Source organism: Gekko japonicus, unplaced genomic scaffold (genome assembly GCF_001447785.1).
Source record: "Gekko japonicus isolate JY-2015 unplaced genomic scaffold, Gekko_japonicus_V1.1 scaffold7, whole genome shotgun sequence".
Taxonomy (NCBI): domain Eukaryota; kingdom Metazoa; phylum Chordata; class Lepidosauria; order Squamata; family Gekkonidae; genus Gekko; species Gekko japonicus.
Window position 1 is genome coordinate 3,580,654 of NW_015159711.1, and position 24,250 is coordinate 3,604,903.

The window sequence follows — 24,250 nt, forward strand, 5'->3', positions numbered from 1 at the left end:
CCAGTTTTACCATGTAAGGCACATGTTTTTTTAATTTGGTGACAGAATGCAGAGAAGCCAGCTTTTGGATGAGGCCTCTGGGAGAATGCTGGTTTTAAGTATCACCCACATCAGAGGGATCAAAAATGAAGACAGGCCATGTTGACCATCATTGCCTTAAGGTGCTCTACGGTGATTCTTCTTGGAAGCTTTGGTAGATTCAACGAAGGCCCTCCCATCACACGCAGCTCTATTAAACTTGAATACATATATCCTCGTGACATATGTACAATCGAGCTTTGTCAGACACTCAAAGAGCAATGCCACATGTTTAGAAAAAATAGAAAAGGCAGTGAGAACCTAGGAGTCTTGAACATGGCTTGCTGAATGATCCATGCTCAATTTAATTATGCTTTCTTTCAACCACCATACAATGCTACCTTGCACCCGGCGTAACTTAATCTTTGTGTTTATTATTTTTAACTGAACTTCGTTTTAGGGAATGCTAGGCTGAAGGCATAAGTGTCTGAGTGAGTGTGTCTATGCCTGATTGTGCCCACTTGAAGGTCGTGCAAGGACAAGCTAAAACAAGAGATGAGCGTCTTGCATTGTTCGTAGCAAACACACGCTACAAAAGCAGAATTCCCAATTTTTCCTGTTTGCAAGGAACAGGAAGGGACATTGTATATGTGACTGTTTCCCCACCTCAGCCATTCTACAGTGGCATCTTAGCTACTGAGCTACCAACCTCTGGTCAAGATACTGAAGATATCCCTGCATCAGGCTGACTGAAACCTTCTGATTGGAGGAAAAGGAAAACCTGTCCCCAGGTTCTCCCAAGTGGAATTCTATCAGCTGCACAGAGGAGCACTTGTGTATCAGTGGAATATGATGGGGTGCTTTTGAATTTCCTTGGTGTCAGCTTACTAAACATTACTTCTGTATTCAAGAACTTGATGCCAGACTTTCTGTCTGTCTCCCTCCCCTTCCTCATCTCTCAGGAAAAGTCCTGTGGGGTCAGAGTGGATTTGGGCAGAGGGCTGATCACCCTTTCAGCTCATTTGCACTGGGCCTTGGCTCATTATGCTCTGACATGGTCTAGCAACACCCATCAAGCACAACAGTTAAATAGAGCCTGCTTACTGAGAGGCAGCATATTTCTAGATGCCAGATGTTGGGGGAGGGGAGAGACAGTGGAGGTCATTAGCTTCATGCCATCTGGCCGGCCACTGCTGAAAACAGGCTGAAACCTTGGACTGACCCCATCACAAAGTGGTTACATTCTCTTTTATACTGAAAGTTTGGACACAACAGATATACTCCTTTAAGGTGCTATTTTTAATAAATTCGAAGTCCTCTGGAGCCCAAAGACAAAAGGCATTGCACAAATATAGAAATACATGTGCGTATAACATGCAGGATAATTAAATACAACATCTTGTTTAAAAAAACCTAAACACTGTTCTATAAAAGACTTCAAAACAGAGATCCAGCATGGTGTAGTGGTTGAAAGCCGTGGACTCTAATCTGGAGAACCAGGTTTGATTCCCCACTCCTCCACATGAAGGCTGCTGGGTGACCTTGGGCCAGTCCCAGTTCTCTCAAAACTCTGTCAGCCCCACCTACCTCACAGGGTGCCTGCTGTGGGGAGAGGAAGGGAAGGCTGATTGTAAGCCGCTCTGAGACTCCTTAAGGTAGAGAAAAGTGGGGCACAAAAACCTATTCTTCTTCAAAATACAAGCCGAGGCTCTTAGATTCAGAGGTCAGGCCTTGATTTCCACAGACTGCAGAACTCATGCCTTCCCTATCTGTGTTTCTTCAGGTGCATGTCAATGAATATGTACCTGCTGCAAATATTTACAGTGAGTCATGACCACCAAAATCACAAACAGAGAGACTATTTATAGTCCACCCAATCCCTGCAGTTGGAAAGAACCAACAATTTTGTACAATCAACTGTCATCCCTTTATACAGATGAGAAAGTGACTTAAGGCATAATGACATCAATATACGTTAGCCATTCAGACAAAGAAATTAGTTCAGGAGTTGGTGTTGCTTCAGATTCACTGCTTACGTACAAATATGCTGAGAGAAAGTGACGCGGCCAAAGCTAACTGGTACATTTGTGGCCAAGTTAACTCTGCTGAAATGGATCTGTACGAAGACCAGAGACTGGACAGATGGTCAGGCAGACTGACACAGAGACTGCAGCTATTCCCAGACTGTGCACTACGGCCTCAACAAGGCAGCCACCCTCTCGAATGCATTCACTGCTCTGCGTTCTGCCACAGGACGGGGTTCCATGAAGCCCCAATCCCACCCCACCTTACACTGTGCACTGGTGCTGGAGTTCTTATCTTGAGGAAGTATGGATGTGCCAGAACTCCCTGGTGTAGCCAGTGGGACAATATTGCCTTGGCTAGTGTTCTCTTATAAATTAAAAACTGGTTAAAATGACAGGAAGCAAAGAGTAGGAATCAAGGGACAGTTCTCAAAATGGAGGGAAGGAAGCAGTGGGGTCCCACAAGGATCAGTATTGGGGCTGGTACTATTTAATTTATTCATCAATGATTGGGAACTGGAGGTGAGTAGTGAAGTGGCCAAGTTTGCAGATGACACCAAATTATTCAGGATGGTGAAAACGAGCGTTGACTGTGAAGAGCTCCAAGAGGACCTCCACAAACTGGGTGAGTGGGCGACAACGTGGCAAATGAAGTTCAATACTGGTAAGTGTAAGGTGATGCACACTGGGACAACAAATCCCAACTTAAAGTACAGGCGAATGGGGTGTGAACCTGCTAAGACTGTGAAGGAAAAAGATCTTGGGGTCTTAGTGGATAACTCAATGAAAGGGTCAACCCAGTGTGCTGCAGTGATGAAAAAAGCAAACTATGTTAGGGATTATTAGGAAAGGGATTGAGTATAAAACGGCCGGTATTGTAATGCCCCTGTATAGATCTATGGTACAGCCTCATTTGGAATACTGTGTACAGTTCTGCTCCCTGTATCTCCAAAAGGACACAGCAGAGCTGGAAAAAGTGCAGAGGAGGGCAAGCAAGATGATTAGGGGGTTGGAGCACCTTGCCTATGAGGAAAGGCTGAAGAGTCTGGGACTTTTCAGTTTAGAAAAGAGACAACTGAGAGGAGACATGGTAGAGGTTTATAACATTATGCTTGGGATAGAGAGAGTTGACAAAGATAAATTTTTCTCCCTCTCCTAAAATACTGGAACTCGAGGGCATCCAATGAAACTGATGGGCAGTAGGTTCAGGACGGACAAAAGGAAATACTACTTTACACAGAGAGTGATTAAAATATGGAGTTTGCTGCCAGAGGATGCAGTGATGGCCACAGGAATAAACCGCTTTAAAGGGGGATTCGATAGATTCATGGAGGATAGGTCTATCAGTGGCTACTAGCCATGGTGACTGAGGGGAACCTCCACATTCAGAGGTCATAAGCCTCTGAATCCCAGAGTCAGGAGGCAACATCAGGGGAAGGCCTCGACCTCTATGCCCTGTTGTTGGCCATCCAGATGAACTGGATGGCCACTGTGTGAGACAGGATGCTGGACGAGATGAACCAGTGGTCTGATCCAGCAAGGCTCTTCTTAATGTTCTTACGCCCTTTCAAGGAAGATGCCTGCCCAACATTCTAGGATCTGATTGAAAAGATATAAACACACCTTTCAAGCGTAAAAGTAAAATGCACCTCCAATTTTAATCCGGGGATGATCCGTGCCCCGGGTATCAAAAGTCTGGGAAACATTGAGGGAATAATAAGCTGCTTCATCTATAAAAAGTGTTCAGAGGATATTGGATCTTGTTCCAACGCAGCAGCATCTCTGTGCCATTTCAGAACTATCATAAAATGAAAATGGTTTAACCAGCAGCATGAAAACTGTTTTAAGGAGTTAGCAACACTGTGATGCCATCAACAGAATATGAATGCAAGTACTGAAATTGCAGCCAAACTACATGAAACCTATAGCATCTCCCCTCCCCACTATAAAAGTGATAGTGGTGGGGAAATCCTGGGTCCAACAATGCAGAACTAAATCTTTGGCAGGTAAACAAGCAGCGTGCTCTTAACATCCACCAGATAAACCCAACCGAGGCAGGAGATCTGTTCTACGCCAGCCGGGTTGCAGTCCAATTTGTTTATAATTTCTTAAGCCTTTCGGTACAGCACATAATTAAAGGTCTTATCTTCCCCCCTCCCCCGCCGCCAAAAGTTACCACTAACTTCAGAGCTAGTTAAGACTTTCTTGGACTTTAATCCTTTTTTTTCCTTCAGATAGTGAGTCACAACTGGAGAGGCTTTGGACAGTCTCTCCCTCCCCACTCCCGTCCCTCCAATGAGTCAGAGGGAGAGTTAAGGAAGTAAAGACGGAAAAAAACCCGTTTTTTATTTGCACCTATAATTTAAGCTCATCTGTGGGCTCCCGCTTAGATTCTCCTTTCTCCTAGAGGTGAAAGCCTTTCTCTAGAGAACAAAGAAAAGCTGATAGCAGAATAACGATTCTCTGGCACACACCGACAGCTGTCCTCCCACAGAAGGGACGCCCTTTGCCTTATCGCTAAATCCCCATCGTGGCTTGATAGAGATCCAGGAGAGGTGCCGAAATCCCCTTAATACCTTGTGTTCTCAGGAGATAAAATTAACACTTCTCATCAGCTTGTCAGGCGTTCTTTACAAGGGAAAATCCCTCAAGCTGCTCAATCAGTCCCCCACCCGATGCCACCTGTGGCAGTGCCCTTGGAGGAAAGGGCTTTCACCAGAACTTTCCACACCATGGCGGCTAGCTTCATGTGTTATGATGTGTCTTAAAGGTGGCAGATATGCTGCAGGTGGCAAAGTTCACCTCCCAAATGCAGAGCCTGAATTCAGTTCTGAATTTGCCACTGGGAGGGACCTCCGGCTCTGTGAAAAAGTCGCAAGACAACCGTCTGACAAAGCTGGAGGCACCAGAGTGGAGCCAGGCAGAATTTGCGAAAGGAGAGCAACAGGGGCATTAGCCGAAAAATGGATCAGACGGTTCTACTCCCTGCCAGCTCCACACACTGTCTCCCTTTCAAAGCAAATCCCCTTTGCCTCTCTCCACTGTATCTGACACCTCAAATTCTTTCCAAGAGAACTTTTCTTCAAAATGGTTTGAAACCTTGGACTAATATAGGTTAGAGCTGCAGAGGTCTTGGCAATATACGGATGCATTTGAACTTGTAGCACCACACAGGTAACAGAAAATACATAAATGAAGGTCCGTCCGCTTTCTTTCACTTCAAAACTCGATGGCACCCTGCTCTGGGGACAAAGCAGCTCAAACTACAGCACAGCACAGGTTCCTAGAGGGGCTTGACTGGTAATTACAGCCTTACTCTCTGAGTATCTATCCTGTGCCTGAAGCATCCCCAGTAAATGCTTGCAGTTGAGAACATCTACGGAAAATGCTTCCACAATCATCTGGGCAGGTCTCCTACTACAGATCTGCTCCATGGGAATTCTACATATGATGCTGTCTTATACCAGGTCAGTTCATTAGTCCCGTCAGCTCAGGATGGTTTGACAGGCAGAGGCTCTCTAGGAGCTCTGGCGGAGAAAGGTCTCTCCCAAAATTTCCTGTCTGAGGTCCTTTAACTAGAGATGCCAAGGACTGATCCTGGGGCCTTCTCCACGCACAACATGCAACCACAAAGCCTCAGCCCCTCCCCACATACACAGAATTGGCTCACGGGATGCAAATAAAGTTTAACTCCTTGAGATTTAAGGTACCCGTTTCTTGGTCTATTAGTGGACGAGGCAGAAAAGATCTCCTCAGAACACAGAGCGTATAGCTATATATAAACTACAAGAAGGCAGAAGTGTCCACAGGCAACGCTTTATATGCAGGATATCCTTGCATATGGCAGAGACTAGAAATTAGATAAGACAAGAAGGGGGACCCGCGATACTCGCGGGGGGGGGCACTGCACGGCGAGGTTGGGGCTGAACCGGGGAGGCTGGTAGCGGCAGCGGCGGCCGGGAACGCGCGTCGTCCTCCTCCCCCCCTGTCGGCGGAGGGAGACCCAGCAGGCGAGCGCGGCGCAGCCCTCCTCCTCCTCCTCCTCCCTCCACCAGCATCGCCCCCACCGCTTCGGCCTAGTCAGGGGCAGCGGCGGCTCTTCCTCGGCAGGAACAGATTGCGCGCTCGCCGCCTCAGCCCCCCCACCTTTTCCGCCCGCCGACCGTATCAGGACGCTGAAGGGCCGGGTACGCTGCGGCCCGGGCGGGGGAGGCGACTCGACAGAGGAGAGGAAGCCGGCGAAGAGGAGCGAGGCCCCGCAGAAAGGCAAGGTGGGCTGGGGGCGAGGGAAAGAACGTGCCGCCCCTCCTGCTGGCCGCAAACTTCAACCCCCGTTCCAAGAGCGTTCCACGCGCATGCGCAGGGGACGCTCTTTTTTATTTTGGCAAATTTAAGGACCCCCGGAAATTTTTCACACTTTTAAGATTTTTGTGCACACGTGGGGACCGCCTCACGTGTGCACAAACCTCTCTCTGCCCCCCAGGTGGCCCCGGAGCGCGGATTTAGATATCCGCACAGACGGGGCCACTTGGCTATTAGATATATAGATTTGGCAGAGTCCTAACTTCCTCCCTAATATCCAGAAATGGGGTTAATGTGATCATGTGACAAATCAACAGATGCCAAACATGATCGTAAATCCAACTGATGTTAGGTTTCAAGCACTTCTTGGCTTATGAAACTCTGGAGGCACCAGGTTCATTTGTTAGAATTTGATGTTTTACAGACTTTTTCATTTTAAAATGCAAAACCAGTAAGAATAAAATTTTACCAAACAGATCAACAAAAACAAACTACAAAGGAGAGCAACTAGGCATTAACGGTAAAGTTGTAACTGGTCCCTGTGGTAACCAGGGTCTCCCGAATGCCATACCCACCCTCTGCCACGAGAACCGAAGCCTCAGAATCAGGAAGGAAAACTGGGATTCCTGTTCATACCGGTGGGAAATCCCTAAAATGAACAGGCGGTGGCTTCCTAGTGGAAGGAAGCAATAAACCCCTCTAGGAGTTGGCAACGCCTAGGAGTGGGTGGACAGAGCGGGGCCTGCAAGTCAAAGCAGACCTCTTCTATCACAGAGGCAAACTCAGGCAACTGAGGTCTCTTTAGCTACTGTGTTCAGACTTCAATCTTGAAAAAACCACGCAAGGGGAAGAGGCAAGAAACACACAAGTCCAACGTTTTGTGCACCCATCACAAATCAAATGAGATCTGTGATATGGGAATACAGCTTTAAAGTACAGGTGACAGAAACAGACTGCGGAAACTCTGTGTGTGTGTGTATGGGAAAACAAAGAAGTTGAAAGAGAGTGGTTACTACACACACACAAATCCACAAATTCATGAACCCCCTCCAATTGTAATCATCATCAGTCAAAACGGAAGAAAATTAGGATTGCAAATAGGTTTTTACTTTCAGTTACAGATCATACCAAGGTCACATTAGTAATAGTTTTGAAGAGCAGTTATTTCTTTGGATGGCTTCACACATCCACACTGCTACCATTAATCACATTTCAGGTCATTTGCCTGAGGGGTAAGAGGCCACAGTTTCCAGTGACTCACACACCACTTCTGGATGCTAAATGTTAACTACTATTTAGATTTTCAAGGGATTCCTGCATAATGTTAATGCACCATACGAATGGTCTTTTTTTTTTCTTAAGGAGCAAGCAAATCTTCCTTCTTGCTGACCAGAAAAGAGAAGCTATTGCATCCTTTCTCTCCAATCTCCAAAGATTTAGATCAAAGACCAGAGCCAGGTTTTGCACATGGTGAAAACATAGTGCAAAACATGGTGCAGGCAAAAAAAAAAAAGATTAAATAAATAAAGGGAATAGGAATTTGAAACAGAGAAGGGTGGGGGAAGAAGCAGAAGTCCATATTCCCCAAACTAACTCCTGTCTTGAGTTGCTAGTCACAGTTTGCAGAGTGAGTGTTATGCTGGCACCAGGCTATCATGGCTCAGCACAGACAGTCGCTGACACCATGAGCTGGAGAGGCATGTGACAGGGCCACTACTTCCTCCCTTTCTTCCTCGTGCCCCCCCCCCCCGTTGCCCTCTCTTGTTTCTAATCTAATGCTAACCATAGTTTGCTGGGATGCCTATAAACCAGTCTGAAGACAGTTACTGATTATAGTTGGGAGAATAAGCACTCAACAGAGGTTGTCAACCCAGACATCACAAAGGAATTATTTCTTACGGTCCAAGACCAGCTGCAAAAGTAAATAGATTACCAGAAATGTTACATATAATTTAGACATCATAGCAAACCATGGGTGGTACTTAGAATCACAGAGTTGGAAGGGGCCATACAGGCTATCTGTTCTAACCCCCCCACTCAATGCAGGATCAGCCTAAAGCATCCCTGACAAGTGTTTGTCCAGCTACTGCTTGAAGACTTCCAGTGAGGGAGATTTCACCACCTCCCTAGGCAGCTAACTCCACTGCTGAATTCCTCTAACAGCAATAAATAAATCCAGCCGGTACCTTTCCACCCATAATTTAAACCCATTATTGAGTCCTATCTTCTGTTGCCAACAGGAACAGCTCCCTGCTCTCCTCTAAATGACCACCTTTCAAAAAGAGCAATCATGACCCCCCTCAACCGCCTCTTCTCCAGACTGAACATTCCCAAGTCCCTCAGCTTTCCTCATAGGGCTTGGTCTCCGGGGGCCCAATCATCCTCATCACTCTCTTCTGTACCTGGTCCGTTCTGTCCACATCCATTTTGAAGGGAGGCCTCCAGAACTGCACACAGGACTCCAGGTAAGGCCTGACCGATGCAGTGTAGAGCAGGACTGTGACATCTTGTGATTTGAATGTTATGCTTCTGGTTTGGGGTTTTTTTGGCCCCCCGAAGGGGATTTTTTAAATTGCATTCTCTATAACTAAACACTACATGAAAAAATAAGGGAGGGTCTACAAACTATAGGGATAAAGAAAAGAAACCTCTAAAAACCCAAGAGTGGGTGTCATACAAATTGCTTTAACAAGGTTACAAGCTTATATAGCTAGGTATTCGTATAAAATCATTGGACATGTTCATCATCTTTCTATTAAACTTCCACTCAAAATTCCTCAATTTATAGCCTCTTTTGGGGGCTGCTGCTCCCAAGTTTGAGTCTGATTCTTCACCAGAAGATGGCTCCACTCCATCTACGCCATCCTTCTTGGGGCTGTCTTTTTCTTCTTGTTGTCCTTCTGCTGGACAACTATGAAGATGCAGGAATTCATTTGCTTTTTCCACAGTGTCAATTTTTTCTTTTCCATTCACAAACTTAAAGATGGTTTCTTCAGGCAGAATCCATCTGTAGACAATTTGTTTCTTTTGTAAAAATGCGACTAAGTCTTTATATTTGCGCCTTCTCTTCCTTATTTCAAATGGAATATCCTTTAAAACCTTTATTTCTTTGCCCTTGATTTTCAGGATAACTCCATTAGCCACTGTAAGAATTTTATCTCTGACGTTCCTTCTGGAGAATCTCACCATCACTTCTCTGGCAGGTTATTCCTTGTAAATTCTGTATATGATCTGTTGACCATATCAATATCGTTTTGCAAAGTATCCGCTTCAATATCTGCCATATGCTCCAATGCCTCACACATTGTCCATGTGAGATTCTCACCTTTTTCCTCAGAAATTCCCTGAAACCTTAGGACATAGCTTGCCTTTTCCATTTGTAACTGTAGCAGTTGGAACTCGTCTGTCTGTCGTGTCTTCTTCATTGTCTGCATTTGTTTTTGCAGCTTTTTGGTGTTGGTGTCCACTTCTTTAAGTTGCTGGTCCGTTTGGTCTATTTTTTTAAAAGGTAAAGGTAAAGGTTCCCTTGCTCGAAAGCCAGTCGAATCCGACTCTAGGGTTGCGGTGCTCATCTCCGTTTCAAAGCCGAAGAGCCAGCACTGTCCAAAGACGGTCATGTGGCCGGCATGACTAAACAGTCTCGTTAATTTGAGCTTGCTGCATATCCAGCTTTCGATTTATCTCCGTCACTTGTTCCAGCAGAGGGTGTAGTGCTTCATTTAATATCCTTTGAAGGTCTGAGTTTGTGTCCTGTCTGGGCACAACACTCGCTGGGCTGGCACTTCCGGTAGCCTTAGCTTTCACTATCTTCTCCTTCTCCTCTTTCCTCATAGGAGGTGCCATTTTTGAGGAATTGTTTACTTTTTGTCAAAAGTTATCACAGTCTCTAAAGTTCTCAGTTACGCTTGGTAAGTTCTTAAAAGTCTTTTATTTCAGTCTTTTTTGCTTTGAAAGCCTGCCCCCCCCCCGCTTTAACGATAAAATTCGCTTTAAGTCTGTCTTATCAGAGGAAAGTCCCCTCCCCTCCCCCTTGCTTCCCGCGGGGCAGCTTTAGCTCATTTTGGTGTTCTCGCTTCAACTTAACTCACAGTTCAATGATTAGACGATTTCCATTTCGCTTATGTTGCCAAATCGCTAGATCACCCGGCACTTGATCCGGTGTGCGCTTCAAGTTCCATCTGGAAACTCTGCGGCAGGACCGTTGGGGCATGGATGGCCCCCCCTTCACCTGCAGGATCGCCGGTGGAGAAGCCATCTAGCACCCCATGGCTTGGAACCCATCAGCAAGGGTTCCATGGGGGATGCCAACAATCGCAACCCCTCCTAGCCACGGGTTCTGGCAATTGTCTCCCAGAGGTCCAGGAGAGCGACTGCCATAGCAAACACCAAAACCGGAAGCGCTAATGTTATGCTTCTGTTGATACACTTTTAAGTCCACATTAGCCTTTTTTGCTGCTGCATCACACTGATTGCTCATATTTAGCTTACAGTCCATCTGTACCCCAAGATCCTGTTCACACACAGTGTTACCTCCCTGATATACCTGTGTTAAACTTGCTCTCCCCAAAAACCTTGAAGGGACCTGGCAGCCAGAAAGGCAGTAAGACCAGGATCCCACACCTCACATTGGTCTGTCACAGGCAGGCAACATAGAGCCACAAAAGACTCCATTTTGAACCAGCCTGACAGGCTCAGGAGGAACCGAGCCAAACTGGAGCATAGTGAGCAAGCACATATACAGGATCTCATGACTGATACAATCAACAGAGATAGCCAGCCTAGCCATACTAATCCCCTAGCATCACCTTAGTAAACAGTATTGTTTCCTTCAAAGTAATTTTGAGAGTCAAGCACCCTTCCCCATTCAACCTCGAGCCACTGACACATAGAAATGAAAACACTGGTGACTTTCCCAACCCCGGAAGTCTAAACCAAGCATCCTGCACCTACTCAATTTTAATCTGGCTGCTCATTACACTCTGGGACAGCCTACCCCTGGCTCCCCAAACCACATTTAAACTGGCACTCTGCTTCTTAATTTTTGTACAGCTCTTCGGGCCCATATACCCTCGGACTCCGTCTGAGCCTTTGACATGAACCGTTGGTCCGCCTTCTGCCACGTGGATTCCAGACTCCAGGATCAGGTGAATACTGTCCTCCTAGCTAAAATCAACCCCCTTCTTGTCATTATTGATCACCTCTGTTTCTTAGCTCTGTGTGTGTTGATGTATTGTTATGGTTTTGCATGAGTGAGTAGTGTGAGCTTTGCATTTATATTTACAATAAAACTCCATTTATTCCATCAAAAGGGCTCTTCCTTCCACTAGTTATCTCTCGCAATTCAACCCCCATATACACAGTATAAAGAACCCTTGTACATGTTTATTGCCCCAGGCAATCCATATAACAACACTGCTACCCAGAAGTATATCCCCCATCCAGTATGTGTGCAACTCATTTTTGTAACCGAGATGCAGAACTTTGCACTCATCCTTCTTGAATTGCATCTTGTTCACATCCGCCCACTTTCCCAGTGTCTCGTTGAATTCTATATCTTCTGGTGTGTTCACTGCTCCTCCCAATTTGGTGTCGCCTGCAAATTTAATTAGTCCCTCTACCCCCTCATCTACATCATTTATAAAAATATTGAAAAAGTACTGGGCCCTGTGGCGCCCACTGGACACCTGCTCCCAATCAGATGAAATGCCATGGACAACTATTCTTTGGGTGCAGTTCTCCAATCAGTTCCTTATCCACCTAAATATAGATATATATATCCTAGAGTCCAGACTCAGTCCTCCAGTTTACCCATCAGAACATCATGGTGAATCCTGTCAGAAACTTTACTGAAATCCAGGTAAACAATAATGATGGCATTCCCATCACCCAGTAAGCTTGTCACTCAAAGAAGGAAATGAAGTTGGTCATAAGAACATAAGAACATAAGAGATGCCAATGTTGGATCAGGCCAAAGGCCCATCTCGTCCAACACTCTGTATCACACAGTGGACAGAAATACCAGTGCCATCAGGAGGTCCACCAGTGGGGCCAGGACATTAGAAGCCCTCCCACTGTTGACCCCCCCAAGCACCAAGATGACAGAGCATCACTTGCCCAAGAGTCCCTATCTATACCTTGTGGCTAATAGCCACTGATGGACCTCTGCTCCATATCTATATATCTAATAGCCAAGTTGCCCCCTGAGTGCGGATTGCTAAATCAGCGCTCCAGGGGCACTTGGGGGGGAGGGGGAGGTTTGTGCACACGTGGGCCAGTCCCCACGTGTGCACAAAAATGCTAAACCTTGAAAAAAATTTCAGGGGGATACTTAAATCCCCCCGAAAGTGACAGAGGTCGCAGCGCAGGCGCAGTACGGCGGCCGAGTCTGTATGTATGTGAGCGGCTGACGGGTTCAAAATGGCAGCAGCTGCTTCTATGTGAGGGGAAGATTCGGGGGGGGGGGGAACGATCGGCGGCGGGGGGGGCCCCCCCCCCGGGGGCAAGGGGTTAAGCGGCACGGGCCCGGGGGATGGTTCTTATGAATATGCGTGCTCAGTTGTAATATTAAGAACTAGTTGTATCGCCGTATACAGAAAATATTGGAAGTGTATGTTTATGTTTGTTTTTGTGTTTATGTGGTGTGTGTCTATTATTTCTAAAAATTCAATAAAAATATTATAAAAAAAAGAAATGCTCTAACTATTTATATTGTTTGTGTTCAGAACAAAAGATCACACTTACAAGAACAGTTATTGTACTCTGAACTTAGCTGGAAGAAAATTGTGAAATTTATTGATGAAAATTCAGAGAAGGGAATCCAGCAATCTCTACATGGTGATTTAAGGACAATATTACAAGCTGCCAAACAAATAGGTAAGTGGTAATTTAGAGTTAGCCTAATAATTATAAATCATAGTTCTGTGTTATCCTGTTTGCAAAAGTTCATAAAAGTTACAAGCCCATATACATTTTTATGAGTCCACCTGCCTACACATACCTGTGCTCACTTGTTTAAGAACATAAGAACATAAGAGACGCCAATGTTGGATCAGGCCAAAGGCCCATCCAGTCCAACACTCTGTGTCACACAGTGGCCAGAAATACCAGTGCCATCAGGAGGTCCAGCAGTGGGGCCAGGACATTAGAAGCCCTCCCACTGTTGACCCCCCCCCCAAGCACCAAGAAGACAGAGCATCACTTGCCCCAGAGCCCCTAGCTATACCTTGTGGCTAATAGCCACTGATGGACCTCTGCTCCATATGCTTATCTAATTCCCTTTTGAAGCCGTCCATGCTTGTAGCTGCCACCACTTCCTGTGGCAGTGAGTTCCATGTGTTAATCACTCTTTGGGTGAAGAAGTACTTCCTTTTATCCGTTCTAACCCGACCGCTCAGCAATTTCATGGAGTGCCCACGGGTTCTTGTATTGTGAGAAAGGGAGAAAAGTACCTCTTTCTTTACCTGCTCTTTCCCATGCATAATCTTATAAACCTCGATCATGTCACCCCTCAGTCGTCTTTTCTCCAAGCTAAAGAGCCCTAAGCGCTTTAACCTTTCCTCATAGGGAAAGTGTTCCAACCCTTTTATCATTTGAGTTGCCCTTTTCTGCACTTTTTCCAAAGCTATAATATCCTTTTTAAGGTGTGGTGACCAGAACTGCACACAGTATTCCAAATGAGGTCTCACCATTGATTTATATAGGGGCATTATGATATTGGCTGATCTGTTTACAATACCCTTCCTAATAATCCCCAGCATAGCATTTGCCTTCTTTATTGCAGTCACACACTGTCTCGACATTTTCAGTGAGTTATCTACTACAACTCCAAGATCTCTCTCTTGCTCAGTCTCTGCCAGTTCAGACCCCATCAATGTGTATTTATATTTAGGATTTTTGGCTCCAATGTGCATCACCTTGCACTTGGCCACATTGAACCCCATTTGCCATGTTGATGCCCACTCGCCCATCCTTGACAGATTCCTTTGGAGTGCCTCACAATCCTCACTGGTTTTCACTACCCTGAACAACTTCGTATCATCCGCAAATTTAGCCACTTCACTGCTTACTCCCAACTCCAAATCATTAATGAACAAGTTAAAAAGCAGTGGACCAAGTACTGACCCCTGCGGTACCCCACTGGACACTACTTTCCAGTGGAGGGCCAGGAGAGAGCAAGTGACAGACTGATATGAAGCAATAGCTGTATTCAACTGTCACAGACAAATGGAATTTTGTCAACAATGGGCATGAACACAACTTTTTGCATGCTCACAGACTCCTCCCTTGCCTCAGCAGCAGAGTGCAACGGAAGGTTTCTGGGTTTGGGAATCCCTGAGTCAAACTAAACAAATCCAGGGGGGCGGGGACGAATTCCAGTTTGTCAAGGCACCTGAATTCAGACACCATGGTGAACTGCAGTTTTATTCAAGGCTTCTGAAACCTTCAGTGGCAGCCCATACACATGGAGGAGGAGAGCTGAGCAACAAAGCTGTGTTCATATCCATGCAGCCATGAGTATATGAAATGTGCTCATAATACCTAAATGCTAAGTGCTATGATTACATGTTTTACTGTTCTTAGCCTCTTTTTGCATTATATTATCTTGCACTGTACGGGTATGAGCAGGCTACCTGAACTGAACCTTTCATGCAGGAGCTTCACAGAGAGGCCTGCAAACTGCACAGCCACCTCTGCAGAGTGTTCTTTCAATGGATCCAAGAGCTGACAGTGTGAACTACAATCCTAGCAGTGCTTTTTGCATGTTTTGAGACACAGGAATGACTCACAGGACATTGCCCCACACATGAAGAGAAGCGTGTGATGAGAAGCGGCTTCAAGAAAGGAACTTCTGCGTTCTTGTGCAAACAGAAATACATGAGCAAAATATTTTGAGTATCTGCTGCCCTCCAGAGGAAAGGACTTATTAAAGCTCAGAACTAAAATAAAGGTGCCCAGAATGAAAAAAATGTATCCAATCTGCTGGGTCTTGGTGTTTTAGAGAAAGCTGTATGGCCATGTGAGTTAGTGTGGCAAGTACTGGATATGAAGGGAGGGGAAGCAGTAAGGAGAGGAGGAGGAGGAGGAGGAGGAAGAAGAGGAAGAGATTGGATTTATGCCCCGCCCTTCACTAATTGAAGGAGTCTCAGAGCGGCTTACAATCCCCTTTCCCTCCCCCTCCCCACAAAAGGCACCCTGTGAGGTAGGTGGGGCTGAGAGAGCTCTTTTGAGAACTGCTCATGACTGACCCAAGGTCACACCAGCAGCTGCATGTGGAGGAGGGGGGAATCAAACCCAGTTCTCCCAGATCAGAGTCCGTGCTCCAAACCACTACACCAGGAAGGTATGGATTCAACCTCCCACCTGACTAATGAAGCTCATGACTCTGAGCAAGCCACATACACTCAGGCTAGAACACAGCTATGTTGGATGAAGCCAATGATCCATCTAGTCCTGCACATTGTGACAGTGGCCAACCAGAAAGCCCTGGAAGGTCTGCAAGCAGAGACCAATGCCTCCCCCCATTATTAAACCCCAGAAACTGGTCTTCCAACGTATCCAGCTTTTAAGTACAGAGGTTCTATTTAACCATAATAGTTAACAGCCAGTGATGGATATATCCTCCAAGAATTTATCTAACCCTGATTGTTTAAGTAATCTAAGGTAGTGGTGGTGATTACAACCAGAGTTGCAGTGAGTTTCACAAATTTATTATACAATGTGCAAAGTAATATATTTCAGAAAATGCCAGGAACTGGAGGTCATAGACTCTGAAGTCTGGCCTAGCAACCCACATTGCTCTTCTGGGATCACACAACCTCATTTCCCAATGCTGCTGGTGCTAAAGTGCGCTATGACCATCGACTCTTCCAGTGTGCTACCTACCAGGCTATCCAGGCAGTACGTGAAGTTGGCCTGCATGCAAGTCTCATTGCCAAAACACCTATCACAAAACCCACCTACCTGCCCTCCTCCTTTCTGAATCTCTGACTAACAAATGCCCTCCTGCCCCAAACCCAAAAAGAGTACCCTCGGTGCAAGGCAATATTACATCATCATCTGAGGAATGAGTCTCTGAGGAACAGTTTCTCCTCCTCCTCTGCCTGGTATGTTCTCCTGTCCCAAGATCTTCAATCCCCTTGTCAGCAGAGGAGCTGTAAGCGTGGGAGCAGGATCCTTTTACTGGGGTCCCTGAAGTCCCATCTACAGGCTTCTCTGCTTGTCGTAGCTTCTCCAGATCAAGCAACCTCAGCCTGAATGGTTGGAACTCTCTGTCTGACAACCTTTATCAGTCACTGACGTCTGTCCAGCAGGCTGAAGCTAACACACTGGGTGCGTTCAGACGGGGCATTTAAAACGGTATAGGTGCCCGTTGGAATCTGTGTACTTACCGGCGTTCACACGGCGAACATCTGCCTTCCGTCCCTAACCATTGCAAAGAGCTTTAAACCGTTGTATTCTGCCACTAGGCCCCCAAGTGGTGGTATCCTGAGTGCAACGGTTGTAATTGCTTTCCCCACCGTCTGATCGCTCTCCACCATTGTAGAGCCACTTCTGTTCGGAAGCCCGAGGCTTCCGATTTTCGCCCGCCATTTTTTTTTTAGGTTGGCAATATGCGCTTGGGCGAAGCTTCGCCCCAGCGTTTGTTTTTTAAAAAAAGAAAAGGTCCTTAGTTTAACGTTTTAGAGGAGTCCGGGACCTCAGGGAGGCCAGTTTGCTCTTTAAACTTTAAAGGTAAGTCCTCTCTTCAGGGCATGCTTTTCTGGACGTGGTGTTTTGCGCATGCACGAAGATCACCATTCTGTGGATGGCTGCCTATGCACATGCGCAAACTGAGGTTTTTTTTAAAAAACCCACCGACGCCCGCTGTGTGTGAACGGGCATACAGCGATGGGCTCCGCAGACAGGAGGTAAGTGTGATCGCGTTTCAGCCGGCATAAACTACAACGGTTCCAACCGGTACAGTTTATGCCGGCTGAAACGCCCCGTCTGAACGCACTCACTGTGTAATACACTGGTTATGGCCATCCCCCTGATGCCCTGCAAAGGCGTTTATTCAACTGCAAAATTATTCAAAGACCTCAAGTTCTTGTGAGGACAGAATGGAAGAGTCCTAGCATACACCGTCACACCTTAATTACTGGATAAAACGTTTAAAAAATGACAACACAAGTGTGACACATGACAAGCTAATTTCTGGCCCAACAAATCAGCAGTCACCTATTAAATAGGCATGAGGTTGCCCTGCTGGTTGCCAACACACCAACCCTGCTGGTTGCCAATACACCTTCCCAAAGCAAGAACACTGCCTGATGCAACAACTGTATCGCAGTCTACGAAGAGGGATTCACTGCTGGGAAAATTTGCTTGTTGACACGTGGCCCTGCACCCAGGGACTCCCCACCTCTTCTAAGGGTCCTGGCATATCCTTCCATGTCTCCTCTCACCTTCAGTCCCAGTTTGCCTAGCTGCACAAGGAACTGAATACGAGCAAAGATGCCCACACATCAGAAGTATGCTCATTTCATGTTTATAGGCCAAGGACAATCAACGCTGAAGAACCTTTCCCTCAAGTCTGTCTGCAACCATACAAGGTTTAGACATGCACATTACAGCGCCTAGAAATCTGGTGCATTTTCTAAGGAAGCAGACAAGCTAGTGCAACTGGGGAAAGGGGGGGGGAGCATTTTAAAAGGTGACAGGGAGGCTCAGTATTCGAACAAAACCTCCAAAGTTCCATCCTCCGCATTGCTGGATTTAAAAGAAGCAAAGATGCCAAGCTGGACAGGCGGGGACAAAGGAGGAGAATGTACGCATGTGTTGCCTACCTGACAGCCTCTGCCACGTTGTTAGAAGTGTGACCTGATAAAGCATCGTGCAAGTTGCGGATAAAATAATCTCGGTATTCTTCAGGAAGTGCCATGAACGTTCCACCCATCACTATGAATTCCACTTTGTCAACACTGTGGCCGAGCTGCTTCAGCTGCAAGAACAAGATCAGCCCATGAGACGGTGGCCTCCGTGACTTGAAGAAGCTTTTTTTGGGGGGGGGAGACAGATAAACTGGCCTGCACAAGCCCTTGAGTGTACACTGCCCTGGAGAAGAAGAGGAGGAGATTGGATTTATATCCCACCCTTCACTACCCAAAGGAGTCTCAGAGCGGCTTACAAACTCCTTTCCCTTCCCCTCCCCACAACAGACACCCTGTGAGGTGGGTGGGGCTGAGAGAGCTCTTGACAGAAACTGCTCTTTTTCAAGGACAGCTCTTATCAGAACTACGGCTTGCCCAGGGTCATCCAGCCAGGTGCAAGTGGAGGAGTGGGGAATCAAACCCGGTTCTCCCAGATTAGAGTCCGCGCACTTAACCATGGCACCAAACTGGCTCTCTGGAGGGGTAGTTCTGGGTCAGAAGAAAATTTCTCAATTGGTTTTCTCCCCCTTGTGATTCCTCATGGACATCTACTCACCAAAACTGAATAACCAGATATGACAGGGATGTTTGTTTCCTTTTTAATGCAGGTTGAGATCATCTTAAATGTGAGCGCTGCATAAATAAAGTTGTCTGACAACATCCTCTTATCACAGTGGAAAGTTAAGGGGGGGGGGAGACAAAACATGAAGGTGTGTGTCTGTATTTAAATATGTTAACCCTTTCCCAGAATGCTCAAGGCAGTTCACATTTGATAATAAAAACACACAATACTGAGCAATACGCACAGTGGACAGAGGAGGGATAACCATTTTGAGGCTCAGCTGGCCCAGTAAACACAAACTGGGCAAACTGATTAGCTTTTGGGTTCAAATTGCTAGCTATAATAGATCTCAGAGACATACAAAGTGGTAAATCCATGTCTGGGTGGTATTCCTTCAGATTACCCCCTCGCCCCCTCGCTCAGATTGCCAGGAGGTATGGGCTGGGTTGCCATCAATATGCAGATGACACCCAGCTCCAGGGGTCTTGTTGTAGAAAAAGAGCTGCCGGAGCTCATTAGCATAACTCATTAGCATAACTTATTTGCATATGCCACGCCCCCTGACATCACCGGAAGTGACAGAAGGCCACACCCCCTGACATCACCGGAAGTGTGTCAGAAGGCCCGGCTACTTACCCTCCTGCTTCATCCTCATTCCCAAACGGAATGAGGATCGAAGCAGAGGGCGGGGTAAAGAAGGGGCGGGGCTTCACCACGTGACCGCCCCACCCCCTAGAGGTTCTCTTCCGGAGCTCCATACCTGAGAGCTCCCCCCCGACTAGAGCCCTGAAGATAAATGAAATGAAGGGATCACTGCAAAAGCATCTTTATATGTTTGTGCATACCAACAGTATTACAGGGATCAGATGTGGAAGAAAAATCATACAGTCAAAATGGAAGCCGATGAAAATCATGCAAAACAATGCCAACGGGGGGGGGGGGACCAACCACTGCCAGATCTGCATTTTACCATCTTAGGCAGGTTCGGCAGTTGGTTCCCTTCCTCGGCCGTGATGACCTGGCTACAGTGATCCATGGTCACCTCAAGGCTGGACTACTGTAACACTCTCTACATGGGGCTGCCTTTGTCGCAGATCTGGAAGCTGCAGCTAGTGCAGAACGCGGCGGCCAGGCTGCTGATGGGTCTCCCCAAGTGGGAGCACATCCAGCCTGGGCTGAAAGCGCTGCACTGGCTGCCAATAGCGTACCGGATCCGTTTCAAGGTGCTGGTTCTTACCTTTAAAGTCCTACATGGCCAGGGTCCGACCTACCTGAGGGACCACCTTTCCCCACATATACCCCCAAGAGCACTTTGGTTGGGTGATTCCAGGCCCCCGGGAGGGAAAGCTTGCTGCAACCAGGGCCAGATCCTTCTCAGTGGCGGCCCCCACCTGGTGGAATGAGCTCCCAGAGGAGATCAGGGCCCTTCGGGACCTTATGCAGATCCGCAGGGCCTGCAAGATGGAGCTCTTACGCCAGGCTTTTATATAGGGGCCGCCACTATCACTACCACCACCATCAATGGTGGAGATAACAACGGGGTTAGGGGCAGTCCCCAGAAGATCTGCCACAATCTTGCATGGCACTGATACCGCTGGACTGGCCTTGGACCATCGACAGGACAATATCACCCCAATGAAATGATTGATACCATCTTCGGAGACCATCTTGTTTGTATGGAGCACTTTATTCCTGTTTTTGTTGTTATTTAATGGTTTTACTGTTTTATCCTGTTTTTATGTATGGGCTTGTGCCCTCTTGTAAGCCGCCCTGAGCCCGCTCGCGGGGAGGGCGGGGTAAAAATGTTAACAATAAATAATAACTAAATTACAAGTAGGTGGGAAATTGCATGGTTGAATGCTTCTGCATGAAAAAAAGGGCCCTGTACATAGCCAACTGCCCTGACCTGGATACCTTAGGCTAGCCTGATCTTGCAGATCTTGGAAGCTAAGCCGGGTTGGCCCTGGCTAGTATTTGGATGGGAGACCTTCAGTGACTTAGAGGCAGGCCATGGCAAACCACCTCTGAACGTCTCTTGCCTTGAAAGCCCCATGGGGTCGGCCTAAGTCAGCCATGACTTGATGGTACTTTTCACTATCACCACATTGTCAATTAGCATGTCAAGAATGCTTGGTCAGAATCCCACACCCTGATATGATGGGTTTATATGAACAGGTGGCGGTGGTTGTTTTTAACAGAGGGGCATTCTGTCACAGAACCTCCCAACCTGCCATCCAAAGTGCAGCAAGAAAGTCCAGAAACAGGTTCACCGCCTTACCTGCTATTTACGTGAACAAGTCCCATTTATTCATTTTATTAAATTTGATTTTTATATCACCCATTCTCCGTAAACAGGGCTCAGGGCAGTGTACAACAGTGAATAAAACAACACATCGTATCAGTTAAAACATTTAAAATTACAATAAGACTTCAGTCGATTTAGATCAGATGGCGATCTAGATTTCCAATTATGGTACCACCTTGCGGGGGGAGGGTTAGAGTGCCAGCCAGATGGACACTGTTGCTGTCCTCAACCGAATGCCTGGCAGAGTATCTCTGCCTTACATGCCTGCAGACCTGCATCAAGTCCCGCAGGGTGATCTACATATAGGTTCTGCCACCCTCACAGCATATGGTCAGCAGGAAAAGCAGGAATTTCTTTTAGGACAGTTATTTAGGAATAGTTAGGGTGCTAAAGATTTGACATTGGGTCCTATGAAGAAAATGACCAAGACTAGCCCATAGAATGGATCTCTTCCCCCCCCCCAAAAAAAAAAAACCTCCATAAGCTCTCTGAAAACCTGTTAGTGGGGGCTGAGGGACACTGGGAGATGGAGCGGAATGTGATAAGGGGACTGCAACTTGTGGAAAACCTGGCAGAAATCTCACACACATACACACCCTGGCGCATGCTCTTCCATGAATGGAGCAAAAGTATGTATGGCAAGAGAGAGCAATTTCTACCAATTTCCTCTCCCTGCAGAAGTCTAACATGGCACATCTCACTCTTTTCCTGGGTGATCCCTGACCGTCAAGAGCAACTTTTCAGGTGACAGAGAAGGCAGCAGAGGAAAAGGAAGGAGGTCCACTCTGCCAACCCATTCTTTCCTTACTATGGTTCATAGGATCCAGTTTTATATATCCATGTCGTACCTATCTAACCTAAATTCTTTGACCAATGATCTACGTTTTTATGACTGTTTTGGGGGTTATAACAATTTTGGGTAAAAGGAGGAAATACACAGATGGAAATTTTTAGGTTTCTTGAATACAGCATTTTTTAAAATGTCATACTAACTGACATTTGATTAAATATGGAAGTACAACTCATAGGCCACATGCTGGGGGAAAAGCTACAATAAAATGTTAAATATAAAAAAAGCTCCCACATCCTACCAGATTGCAAAGATTAAGGGCCTGGATATTGCCTGCATCTTGGACACTTCCCCCTGGAAACCCTGCCCAATGTTTTCATAATGAGGCTTATCACCATAAAGACAGCTACTTCCAACCCTGACTCTGCAAGAAATAGTCGCTTAATGAATCAGTGATGCAACCTGTGGAAAACAACATGACACTTGACAAGAAAGCAGGCTATGAATCAGAAGGTTCACATTTTTGCAGAGCTGGGCAATTCACCAAACCCTGGCTTGCTCAGTTTCCTCCCTTCTTTCTGCCTCCAACATTCAGCACTAAAACTGTAGCATTCCCTCCCCAAGGAAAATTATCCATTCCACGCGATCACTGTCTTTTTTGCCAGCTAGTGAAGGTTTCTGTTTTGTTTGGCGTTCTCTTATTGATGCTCCTTCCTGTTTATGTTTTTAATAACTGCTGTTTTAAGCATATGTATTGATTTTAAAATTGATTTTTTAATATATTTTAACTGTTTGCCATCTCAAAGGCCTTAACTGAGCAGAAAAATAGTATACAAATAGTTTAATACAGTTACTACGTCCTGTACAACACAGCAAAAATGAGGCCTTCACTCTCCACTTCACCCTACCCTTTGGCAAAACCAAGGGGTATTCTGGTCATTGCTTGCTTTGACAACTGCAAACCACAGTTGTCAAATTCCTCACCTCTACAAACTTCTCACCTCTGGCCTTCGCACCTTAGCCCTCTCACTTGTGTTCTGAATTCTGCTACAAAAACCATTCACCTCACCTGCTGGTAAGAACATGTGCTGTACCATATCAGCTAATATCAATGCCTCTATTGCAATGGCTTCTGGGAACAATTTAATTAGCTACTTCTGATCTATGAAGCCCAGTGCTGGAAGCAATCCAAATTTAGAAGAGCATGTCCTCCCTTTGTGCTCCAATGGGATCACTGGAGGCAGTATCTATTTATTTAGGATATTTCTACACTGCCTCTTCACAGTCCTGCTTGAGGTGGCTTACCATTAAAATCACCATAATATTAAAGACAAGCCATTAAAACAAACCGCTGGATGTAAGCAGCATAAACACCATCCATTAAACAGAAGCAGACCATTAAATAGCAGGTAAGATTAAAAAGAAAAACAAACCAACCAACAAAACCCCAATTAAAAGCCTGGGTTAGAGGATATGGTTTGGGGCATAAAAGAAAGTAAAGTAGGAGCCAGGGGAGCCGCAAGGGGAAAGGCAATCCAAAGACAAGATGCCTACATGGAAGATGCCCTGTCTCTAGTTGCCACCCACCTCGCCTCTGAGGGCACAGAGAACAGGGCTTGAGAGGCAGATCTTAATTGGTGGGCTGGATAGTACGGGAGGAGATGGTCCTTAAGGTATTCTGGCCTCAAGCTGTTTAGGGTCTTAAACCAGCACGTTGAATTGTGCCCAGGAACAGATGGGTAGCCATTGCATTTCTTTCAGCACCAGAGTGATACCATTCCTGTATCCCACCCCAAGCAGTAGCCTGGCTGCCATATTTTGGACCAACTGAAGTTGCCAAACCATTTTCAAAGGCAGTCCGACACAGAGTGCATTACAGTGATCTGACCTGGTGGAGATCAGAGCATGTAACACTGAAACTAGATGAGGAATGGCCATAGCTGGTTCACCAGCCAGAGCTGATAAAAAGTGCTACGTGCCCTTAAGGAGACCTGAGCCTTCAACTGTAGCACCTTTGGAGAGCAATAGCATAGCCCACTTATGTTTTCAAGATCATTGACATCTGCGGGGGAAAAACATTCATTTTCACAAAGTGGCAAGAGAGCTCACAAAATGCTCTTCTCTTTAACCAGCCATGACTTGCACGCTACTGTCAAAGCAAACCTTTACCTGTTCCACTCGATGCCTGGTCTGGAGATACGGGTCATATCTGGCACGAATGGCCCTCATTGATGTTGGCTAGAAGAAGCAGACATAAAATAAAATTTATTCTTCAACATAATGGAAGCAAGCCGTGCGCAAACGGCCCATCAACATCATGTCTTATACTGTCATCATCTA

General features: G+C 46.3%; 1 protein-coding gene across 1 annotated transcript in view; it reads right to left on the minus strand.

Moving 5' to 3' along the window:
* Nucleotides 1-24,250, minus strand: part of ELP3 (elongator acetyltransferase complex subunit 3) — a 115,733-nt gene that overhangs the window by 86,083 nt on the left and 5,400 nt on the right. Inside the window, exons 6-7 of the mRNA XM_015418427.1 lie at nt 24,080-24,148; nt 18,170-18,324 (exon numbers count right to left, since the gene is read on the minus strand). Of these exons, the coding sequence (XP_015273913.1) occupies nt 18,170-18,324; nt 24,080-24,148 (224 nt within the window). The remainder of the gene's footprint in view (nt 1-18,169; nt 18,325-24,079; nt 24,149-24,250) is intronic.